General features: G+C 41.0%; 1 protein-coding gene across 1 annotated transcript in view; it reads right to left on the bottom strand.

Annotated features, from left to right (window-relative positions):
- HACL1 (2-hydroxyacyl-CoA lyase 1) overlaps positions 1 to 11,701 on the bottom strand; it is a 35,530-nt gene that overhangs the window by 897 nt on the left and 22,932 nt on the right. The window contains exons 9-16 of the mRNA XM_026649385.2: positions 9,337 to 9,472; positions 6,970 to 7,075; positions 5,883 to 5,966; positions 5,011 to 5,112; positions 3,796 to 3,950; positions 2,141 to 2,299; positions 973 to 1,080; positions 434 to 620 (exon numbers count right to left, since the gene is read on the bottom strand). Of these exons, the coding sequence (XP_026505170.1) occupies positions 434 to 620; positions 973 to 1,080; positions 2,141 to 2,299; positions 3,796 to 3,950; positions 5,011 to 5,112; positions 5,883 to 5,966; positions 6,970 to 7,075; positions 9,337 to 9,472 (1,037 nt within the window). The remainder of the gene's footprint in view (positions 1 to 433; positions 621 to 972; positions 1,081 to 2,140; positions 2,300 to 3,795; positions 3,951 to 5,010; positions 5,113 to 5,882; positions 5,967 to 6,969; positions 7,076 to 9,336; positions 9,473 to 11,701) is intronic.

The raw sequence follows: 11,701 nt of genomic DNA, 5'->3' as shown, positions 1-11,701 counted from the left end.
AGCCGAGGGACATACTGGCCGCCGCTTCCAGCAGCTCCCATTGGCCTGGAGCAGCGAACCGCGGCCACTGGGAGCCGCGATCGGGCGAACCTGCGGCCGCGGCAGGTAAACAAACCGGCCCGGCCCGCCCGGGGCTTTCCCCGCACAAGCGGCGGAACAAGTTTGGGAATCACTGGCTTAGAGGAATGATTTTTAATACTGTGACAACACTCCTAACAATATTGTCAATAAATAAGGCCCATTAGGAAAATGTAAGGAAGGAAGATGGTGAAGTCGAAGGCCCTGATACTACAAAGAGCTGAGCATGGGTGGATCCCTGTATCTCCATAGAGCCTCGCTGCTGACCAGCACCCTCCCCCCCATGTCCCAACAGAGCTTCAGGAGGATACAGAGGGTCTGTCTATCAGAGCCTGAGAAAAATGAAAACACGTACCTGCTGCTTTCTGTCAGATTGTGGGTTGATCATTACATTGATAAGAGAAGGCACTTGCTTCTCTGCCAGGCTTGCTTTCAGGGCATTTTGCAGTTCCTCTGGTGTTTTCACAAAGTATCCTTTACCCCCAAACGCAGACATAATCTGCTCATAGTGAGAATTTGGCAGGAGACAAACAGGGGGTGCACTGAAAGAAGCAATGAGGTTTATGGTTCATAGCAGAGTTAAAATTGCAAGAATGACCAACTAGGATTATGCTAATTTTAGTACTTTTAAATGACTAGATGGTCATTATGCTGGCCTGCTAAGTTTCTCCTATGCTGGTGGGACATGTAATTCAGTTCCTATGAACTTAGCTGTGTGTAACTGGGCATGGTGATTGTGTAAAGGTAGATTTGTTGCCATTTAGTTACTGATCTGAGACCACAAAGCTTTTCTCTTCAGCTTTTAGTCTAGAACAGAAAATACTAGCCATGAATAAAAAGACCCTCTTGGTCGCTTCTCAGTTAATTAAAAACACATAGGTTAGAGGTACTCACCACGCAGTTGGTTCTCCAGACTTTAACATCTCCTTCCAGGAATCTGCATCCAAACCACTGTATATCCCATTGTTGTTTACTACGATAATTACAACTGGCAAGTTATACCTGCAAATAAATAAATAAATAAATAAAAGAATGATTGTAGGAGAAATTCTAAAGAATTGCATCTTTCTGTGACCCGCTGAAGGGACACTCTACCAAAAAGAATCACTTCTGTATGAAAGTTCTTATACCTACTATTGTTACAAGTGTCACAGATCCACAGGGTCTGGTGTACGCTCTGGCCTCTAACCAGTCTCCTGGGAGTGACCCCTTTAGCGTGCTGGACCCAAGGATCCAGTTTCACAGGGCCGTGACTCACGAACTGGCCCATCAGGCTCCAACAATCCCTCTCTCTCTCTCCCCATGGCTCTCTGTGGTGAGTCCAAATGAGCCACACTTCTGTGAGAGACTTAGTCGCCTCACTCCCGTTCGGGGTGCAATGCTTTTCATTAAGTATCTGCAGCCTACACCAGGCAGCCTTTGGATAACAAGTGGATCTTTATTAGTTACCTGGGATCTAGAATCTGTAAATCTCTGGGTTAGCATGACAATGGTAGCTTAGTACAGAGTTCATATTGGTGGAAGCCATGGCTTTGCCATGCCCTTCTTCTCTCAGCCCCATCTTTGCTCATCCCACTGTCTGTCTACCTCCTCTGCCTTTGCTTTCCTGCTAGGGCTTTTGCCCTGTTTCCCTGCAGAGAGGTGGGGGTGCTGGGAAATAACTTGCTCTAAATAATATTCAGTCATTGAGGCTTCCATTCAAATGTGTTGATCCCAGCCCAGACAATCCTAGTGGCTATATTCTCAAATACCTAGGCTGATCTCCTATGTCACAGGGAGAAAATAAGTTCTTCCCCTTCCCTCCACAAGAGGAAGCAACGCCAAAGGGATAGACACAGAGTCAGACAGATCGTTTATAAAAATATCACAAAAAATTCCCCCATTTGTCCCAGCAAGTAGCACCTAATATTAGTAGGACAAAATTATTTTTCTGTATTTTTTCAGTTTGTTTTCTTTGTGCATTTAATTGCACTTTGTGTATAGTCAGTTTCCCTGATCTGGATAGTCTGTCAGCTAGACGGGGATAATAAATTAAGATGGTTTACTTGATCAAAAACTTTACCTGCAAATAGTTTCCACTTCCATGCCAGAAAATCCAAAAGCACTGTCTCCTTCTACACAGATCACTCGCTGCTCGGGTGTCTGATCTTTAGCCACCACTGCAGCTGCTATAGCAAAACCTAGCCCAACTCCCATTGTTCCAAATGTACCAGCATCGAGTCTACAGATAAGAAAGTAGAATTATTGCGTATTTCTTCACTGCATTATTTTTCCTGTACAGCCAGGCAAACAGTTCTCAAATTGTCCATGACAGTTTGTTTTTGGCTTGTAGTAATTTTGATATAACCCAACTACTTATAAAACAATATCTGGATAGTAAAAAGGCATTTGACACATGTATTGCTATATTACACACCACGTGTCTAAATAGACTAAATAGGCTTGGTTTTCATATAGGAATCTGATCAAGATTTCATAATACTCTAATGAACACACATATAATAAAACTTTTAAAAAATGAGTTGACTGGAATAAGAGATGCTTACATACTACCAATTACAATGTACTGTATTCCTGATTGCTTTCAGTCTACATTGTACTGATATTTCAAGACATCTAATTAATATGTAATCAGATGTTTCAAGTGGTAGTAAAACAGTTGTTCTATTGAGTCTTGCATCCCAAAGGTCAAATTAATAGGTTACATGAAATCTTTTCTACATTTAACTCCCTGGAAATCCAACTAGAAGCCTGAAAACTTTCAGGCAAATAATGCTATTCAAATTCTAGTTTTCAGGTTCAACTTTTGAAATCAAATTGCAAGCTGTAATTACATAAAAGCATTTCAACCAGGCAAACGCAAATGCAAAATACATGCACTATGATAGGCCTAACTTTTCAAATTTGCCCTCTTATGTGCACAACGCTACGTTCAAGGAAAAAAGCGTTATAGTGACCGTGCCAGCCTTTTAAAAATATATATATTCCCACAGTTAATTTTAAATTAACAACATATTTGAGGTTAAATAAAGTTATGTCACAAATGAACCTATCGTGCTGTTTTCAGAAGGAGGTTCTAGATTCCACAATCAGATCTGAAGAGTCACCTCAGCAAAGATTGTCCAGTTCTCTCTCATACAATCTAATAAATACAGACTAGCTCTAATTTACAGTCATTCTGTAATAGCTGGCTTTAATAAATAAAGTCACAAATCAGAACTTCAGAATTTGTATGAATTTTAGGCACCTGAATTCCTATGTAGAGGCCCAATATATGTGAATCTGCTTGCAGGATAGGACCCTAGCCTATTTATTTTAAAAATTTTAAATACGTCCTAACATTTTTAGGCACAGATTCACACACCAAGTATGGGACTCAATAATATACTCCCATTCCAAAAAGAACTGAGATCTCTGCTAAATAACTGTCATCTGCTTGAAATATGGCCATTTATTACCATTGTACTATGTCCTGAAGTCCCACACAAATCAACGTGTATTCGGTATAAAAATCAATGACAGGGTATGACCAAAAGGGATAAAGAGAAGTTGCCTTAACAAGAAGAAACCCACCCCAAAGACACATTATACATTTACTTTACTTAAATAACTTTTTTATTTAAAAAAGACATAGCATCAGTAACCTATAACCCAACTGTGTGGAAACAAACATATGCACATAATTGTTGCATCATGGCAACAAAGAAAATGCTTTACCTGTGGCGAGGAAGATAGTTTGGAAGCATAGTGCGTCCAATGTCCATAGTATTAGCTCCCTCGCTAACCAGAACGCAGTCCCTGGGTAACACTTCTCTGACATGATGGAATACTGTATAATAATTCATAGGCAGGGACTTTTGTAATGCCAATGCCTTTAAAAAAAATAAGAGACTATAAATCATTTCTATACGTACTGCTTAGCATAAGGGCAATGTGCACTGCCATGTGTGAATATTACCACTGAAGTCAGGGACCATTCTCCGGAGTAAGGGTTGCAAAACTAGACTCCCTCCCAATGGCTGAGATCATCAGAGTCACTTTCGCTGACAGAGCCTTTGTAATTTTGAAGACAGGCCATTTTCAGCAGAGGTTCCCTCAGGTGTGCAACCTGCTCCCTCTGGTGGTGTGCCATCGTCAACAGTTTATTGACGTTCAGAGCAACGAGCAAGGCACATCAGTTTGTTCAACCATGATTATTACTATTTATTATCTGTGTTGCCATGCACCTACTCATGGGGCAGAACCACATCATGCTAGGTGCTGTTCAAACACAGAGTAAAAATGTTGGACTATTTCTAATCGCAGGTGAGCTGTGTCATTTGTGTGCTGGGGTGGTTCAGGAACAGCTCCAGTTTGTGCTGTCTACTGAGAGGAGTCTAATTTAGGCTCCAATCCCGAAGACACATATGGGCTTAACCTTCCAGGCATGAACTGTCCAATTCATATGCAGAAATTTAAGCACATCCATAAGTATTTGTAAGATCGGGGCCTTAATGTGTCACTTGCTTTTAATGTACATCATTGTCACAATAACTGGCACATCCATAAAATAAAATAAAAATAAAGGATCTACCTTAGCAAAACTGAGCTGTCATATGCTAAGAGTAACACCACATCACTTGCAAATCAATTCTGTTACCATATCATCTTCTACACAAGGGCTTCCTTCCGGCACTATGGTCCTGATCCAAAGCCCAATGACTTATATGGAGTTTGGATGACAATTAGCTCTTAAGCCCAGTCTGTCCATATAGTAGATAAATCTGAACACAGTAAGTCTACAGGAGTCTTCTGAAACATTTTGATACCATTCAGAATTTAGCAATCTGAAAGTTCTGATTAGGGGGACTTAACTACAATAATGACAGGGATATGATTGATACTGTGTCCAGAAAAGGATCAAAAGCCACTTTTACTGAGCCATAGTATTACCTTGGATGTTTCTTCATTGCTTTTCATTTTCTCTCTTAATCCCTTCCACCACTCTGAATAAGAAGGATATTTCCATTCCATTAGAACAAGTTGTTCTAAAAGCTAAAACAAAACACACACACACAAAAAATTTATCCTCTTTCAAAACAACAAACCTCAGAATAATTTCTTCCAGAAAATCTAAATCAGGGGTCTCAAACCCATGGCCCGCAGAGTTATTTGCTGCGGCCTGCCAAGCTCCCTGTGCCCCCTCCGGAGTTATTTCCTGCAACCGCCAAGCTCCCCTCACCTGCTGCCCCCCCCAACCCCCCACATCCCCGCTCCTCTGCCTACCTCCAGGTGCTTCCCGCCACCAAACAGCTGTTTGGCGGCGCTTAGCACTTTGCAGGAGGGAGCGGGGAGGAGCGGGGAGCCACGTGCTCAGGGGAGGAGGCGGAGAAGAGGTGGGGCTTGGATTTGGGGAAGGGGTTGGAATAGGGGCAGGGAGGGGGTGAAGTTGGGGTGGGGAATTTGGGGAAGGGGTTGGAATGGGGGCGGGGAAGGGGTGGGGCCTCATGGAAGGGGTGGAGTGGGGCGGGGGCGGGGCTTTTGTACCTTTATATGAAAAGGTGTCAGTGATGTGGCCCTTGGGCCAATGTTCTAGTCCTCATGTGGCCCTCGTGGTGCTTTGAGTTTGAGATCCCTGATCTATATCATACACCAAGATCCCAGCACAATACTACATCTACTTTTAAATTTTAATTTAGGATTAGATACTGGATGCAAGCATAAATATACTGCATAAAAAAATGCTTCTCCTAGGATTTTTTTTTTCAGAATTTACTCTCTTTCTACAAGTCAGAGGAAGTTATAGACACCTTGCAGTACATTACCTGCTCAGTCACAGCATTTATGTCACCTAATAAATTTGCTGCAGGTCTCACGTTATTCCCCAGCTCTTCTGCACAAATATCAACCTATTTTTTAAAAAACAGTTTTTAGACAAAAGAACGCTGAATCAATTAGGAATATTTTTAAGTCAATAAGACTTACATTGTAAAATAGAAGAGTATTTTCTAACAACCTCATTAGTCCTCACTTTGGCTTTAAGAGTAATTTCCTCTAATCTTTACTGGAAATGCTATTCAAGAGATGATTTACTCCAAGTAAAAACCTACTGCACATTTCCATTTTCAGACATTCATCTGTACCCTTAGCACCGACATACTGCTTCTGTTATACCTCCGACACACAGTACTATATATAACTTTGTTATTACCAGTGTGAAGAGCACAAGCTGGACACCTTTGGAGGAGACCAGATAAGACTAGTTATGTTTCATACTACTGAAAGCCAGCTAATCAGAGAGCAGAATGGACTCTTGCCCTTGGACACATGGTTTACAATATTTTGAAATGGGGGAGGGGTAAAATTGTGTTTATATCCTACCCTTCCTAACACAGACAGCTTGCCAGAAGTATTCATTTGTTAAGTAGCCTTTCCTCCACTACTCTCATTGTTTCCAAGTGGTCAGGCTCTGATCGTGAGCAGCAAGATCTTGTTTGCTTTGACTGTAAATACAAGATAATGTTTTTAAAGGATCCTATTGAGAGAGGATCCATTATTATGAACAATGCCACAATTTCAAAACCCTTTGGTTCTGATAAAGGAAACTATAGTCCTATACATGGTACATGCATTATGGGCCTAATCCCTGTGCTACTGCACTGAATAGGAGCTTTGCCATAAATTCAATGGGAGCAGCATCAAGTCCTATATGCTTGGAATAACATTATATTGATTTTGAAAATATCAAGGGAATTAAAAACAAATAAAAGTAATTATTTTGGAGAACTACAGTGATCACATGCATTGTACGGCACTGTCAATATGACAAAGATCATCACATGAAACAGTAGGCTATTACAGAGAGAGAGCTACCCTACAGAGGGTGCTGTTCAAATTATTTTCCTCGATTACTTGGATAATCTTTACATCTGGTCGAAATCTTGGTGGAAGTCCAAAGTGCAAAATCCAGTTCAACCTTGCGCCAAACAGTATTATTACATCAGCATGTTGCAATGCCCTGATAATGGAAAACAAGAGAAAAACATGAAATGTAAATATTTTTTATACATTAACTCCTTGCTTAACGTTGTAGTTATGTTCCTGAAAAATGTGACTTTAAGCAAAAAAATTCTGCATAAGAATTAATGTAAATAGGGGGGTTAGGTTCCAGGGAAAAAATTTTTCACCAGACAAAAGACTATATGTGTGTGTGTGTGTGTATACACAGAATAAGTTTTAAACGAACAATTTAATACTGGACACAGCAATGATGATTGTGAAGCTTGGTTGAGGTGGTGAAGTCAGAGGGTGGAAGAGGGAGAGATATTTCCCAGGGAATGCCTTCCTGCTAAATGATGAACTAGTACTCGGCTGAGCCCTCAAGGGTTAACACATTGTTGTTAATGTATCCTCACACTCTACAAGGCAGCACAAATGGAGGGAGGGGAGACAGCATGGCAGACAGACACACACACCCTGTGTGTGTGTGAGAGAGAGAGAGAAAGATGTGCATTGCCCCTTTAAGTACGCTGACCCCACTCTAAGTACATTGTCTTTTTAAGTAGATCAGCAAGTTGAGACAGCAGGTGCTGCTAGCAAGCTCCTGCCATCCTGAGCCCTGTTGTGTCCTCCCTTGCTCTATGGAGATGGGGTAAGCGGGGGGCAAAAGCAGGGGGGAGGGGGAACACTCTGACATTAGCCCCCCTCTTTCTTCCCTCCCCCCCTGCACAGCAAGCAGGAGGCTCCCGGGAGCAGCTCCAAGGCAGAGGGCAGGAGCAGCACATGGCAGTGCGGGGAGGGACAGCTGAACTGCCGGCAATTGATAGCCTGCTGGGCGACTGCCGCACAGGGAACTTAGGGGAGCAGGGAGCCGATAGGGGGCTGCCGGTCCACGCAGGTTCCAAGCCCCCACCAGCTAGCTGCAATGGGCCGCTCTTTCTGCAAACAGTGGACAAAGCAGGCGGCTGCCAAACAACGTTATAAGGGAGCATTGCAAAACTTTAAACGAGCATGTTCTCTAATTGATGAGCAACGTAACAACGAAACAACGTTAACTGGGACGACTTTAAGTGAGGAGTTACTGTATTTAATTGCTTTTCAAAAATGGCAATAGTTCCAGATAGCACAGCACTCCTATCATTTAGGAGAATACAATAACACATCTTGCTTCCCTCAAGTCTATTTGTTTAGCTCAGCAAGCTAAAAATCTTTTCTAAGACAACTGCCCCTTAGTTTATAAGCAGATTTTTCTGAATTTGCAAATAAAGCACTAAGTTCTCTTTTTAAAACAGTGTTCATTTTGTGAAAGTAATTATTAATAGAGCAAAAAACAAACAAAACAAATGAACAAAAACCCTACTTTAAAAGAATGTTGAGGTTGCAAAATCAAGCACTCAAAAGTTAGAAAATACCAGAATGAAGGTTGACCATGCAACCTTAATTCAGCCCTCTAGTGTGTATGCCCAAGGTGGCCCAGTTGCCGAGCAAAATACCTCAGGTGTAGTTTTTAAATTCTCAGATTTATTAATAACATACTCCATAATGACGAAGATATTTGCTCAACACACAACTTTGTTTAAGTTTAAGTACATAGGAGTTTCAGCTGCAAAGTAAGCCCACCGTACACACATACCTACAAGTGCTCTATAAGTAAGTTCACATTAATTTGTCGGTGACTACAATTATTTTTTTAAAATACAATCTTCAATATAGGTCTCTACGATCCAATTAAAGGATTTACAGAGACGATAGTTCAATTAAACTGGAATGTACTACAAATGCTATAAAAGCGAGGCTGCATAAAGCAAAATTTGAGTTGTGATACTCCATTTTATGTACCACTTTATAGCCTTAAAGGTCAGCACACTGAATATGCCAGTAGTTTTCTGCTACATGTAATTTAACTTGTTTACATACTTCATTTTGTGCTATAAACTACATGTTAAAAATACTATGTTGTCTGATATAGGCTTAATATTTACACAACAAAACGTAACTCAAAAGAATTCAGCCTAGCTCTTGCCAAAAATTTCTAGTGACTCCCACGCTTTCACCCTGGACTCAGTTCTAAGCAACATTTGACATCAGCTGTGTAAAGCTACTGGCTTTATCCACTGCCATAAAACAGCACGAAATGTGAAAATTTAAACTTTTTTTGCTTTTTGCATTAGGCCTTCCACAGTATTTGTAACATGTTGCAATTTGCTGTATTTTTAATGGTATGTTCCTATTAGTTTCCCAGAAGATAGGATTGGAAGCAAAGCCTTGGTTTATACCGACCTGGATCTGGCTGCAGCTACACAGTTTGGATGGTTGTCAGGAACTACTCCTTTTCCCATTGGGGTAGGCAAAAATGGTAGCCCGCACTGGTCCACCAACTTTCTGATGCTGTTTTCAGCACGTGAATAAGCAGCCCCTACAGGAAACAAAGTACAAAGAAGGGTTTAATGTGATCTCTAATTATGCCGTTTCATAGCCCCATTTAAACAAGGTGCTTAAGTAGGGGCTTAACTTCAAGCATGTGAGTGAATAGTCCCACTGACTTAGAAATACTCATATGCTTAAAGTTACATATATGCTTAAATGTTTCTCTAAAACAGGAGAACAATGTGATCTCTGAAACATACAGGATACATATACTCTTCAATTAACCTAAATAATCATATTACATAGATGGGTCTGGTAGCACCGCCTATTATTAAGGCTGCCTGACACTTCCCATTATAAAGCCCTGCTTTCAGTTGCTTGTAACTTCCCAAACTTTTAACTGTTTGGCTGAGACTTTACATGGCAGGTGTCTGCCACAGGCAGAATGTGTTCAGAAAAATTTCCACCAAAATGGTTTAGCTGTTTCTGAGAAAGAGGTTGGGGAAAAATACATTGTTTTGCCTATGGTATAAAATTCTAGCAATCTTTTCTCTGAGAAGTTCTAGCACTCTCGTGCTTTGGAGCAGGGACTGGGAATTTGGCATGGGGAAGAGACAGGACTGGGACACGGTCACATTGCAGGGAATGGGGCAGAAGGGGTCAAAAACTTGGGGTGTATAAGCAGAAGAGTCTTTGCCCACTAGAGCACACTCCTTTCCAAAGCCTAGAATGGAACCTAAGATTCATGAGTCTCATCATTCCTCTGCTGCCAACGAACATCTGTGAAATCCACTGCAAACTGCGTCTCTCATCTGGTCCACACAGAGGATGCTAATCTACTACTGCTATAGTTATTCCATTAGCTCAAGTGGCAGAGGTCTGTGCGGTAGATCTAAAGGTTCTAACCCTGCTTATGAACCACGTGCATGTCAACAGGATATCACATGATGGAATTTCTGTTTTTCAATTTGTTTTTTTTAAATACTTAGGAAATTACGTACACAAAAACTATGTTAAAAGAACATTACGGTTGCAAGGTCAAGCACTGGAAAGTTAGGAAATACCAGAATTAATGTTGCTTGTACAGCCTTAATTCAGCACCCCCATGCGTATGCATTACAATGAAGTATTTAACTACACGATCACACACCATTTTTTCCACCACACCGATCTCAGTCAGTGCACAAAATTGATGGTGCTCACTTAATGAGCAACTGTGCACTACTTTGTTTTCTCCTCACTGTTCAATGTGTGGCCCTAGTCCTTATTTACTGTACACTATTCAAGCCAGGCTCTGAAAACAGATTACTTTCCCAATTGGTTTTTCTATGGCGCTTGTTACTATAGTATCTGAGTGTTTCACAAACACTTTATTTTCACAGTGAGATGAAAGGGTTTTATTCTCATTTTAAAGACTGGTATCTGAGATCACAGACATTTAAGGTCAATAGTACCCACTAATTTTGGGTGCCCACTTTGAAGCACCTAGGACTTGATTTTTTCAGAGTATATAGCACTTCATACATTCAAAGCACAGCCCCATTGACTTCAGCTGCAGCTGTAATTGCTCAGCACTTATCAAATCAGATTTCAGAATCTCAAGTCAGGCACCCAGAAAATGAGGGACACATAATTATTGACCATCTGTGAAAAGTTTTCTTTAAGTGACTTGAATAGGATCACATAGGAACTCTGTGGAAGAGGCAGAGATAGAATCCAGTTCCCCAGGGTAGCATTCAACTGCCTTAATTATGAGACCCTCCATTCTCTTCCTGCAATCCCCTGCCTCATTCACCACACACCTTCCAACTTTTGCAACAAAAGAGGCAGGGGTCCTACAGATAACAGCCTTCTTCACTACATAACCCTGATTCATTCCCAGGTCCATCCTGTGCACTGAATGAGTGTAAAACAAACAATTTAAAAAAATAGTATGTGATCATGTAATTAACAACTGTAATGCATGCACGCAAGGGGCTTGAATTAAGGATGCACAGGCAATCTTAATTCTGGCATTTCTTTCAAGTACTTGATTTTGCAACCTTAATACTGGCCTTTTAATATGATGTTTTTGTGAGTAACATAGTAATTTGTGTGTCATGATTTACACTGAAGCAGCTAAAGACCCCTTTACCTAACAGGAATTATGAGGGCTCCCAATGACCGAAGCTTGGAAATAAGGGTGCTAGATATTTAGCATACACAGTAGGAAGCACTGCAATTAAGATATTTTGATAAGTATCAGGGGGTAGCCGTGTTAGTCTGTATCTACAAAAAC

This window comes from Terrapene carolina, unplaced genomic scaffold (assembly GCF_002925995.2).
Source record: "Terrapene carolina triunguis isolate 2854851 unplaced genomic scaffold, T_m_triunguis-2.0 Scaffold84, whole genome shotgun sequence".
In the NCBI taxonomy this organism is placed as follows: Eukaryota; Metazoa; Chordata; order Testudines; family Emydidae; genus Terrapene; species Terrapene triunguis.
Note: the sequence above shows the minus strand (reverse complement) of the source record. Positions and strands in the feature narration are given on the sequence as shown.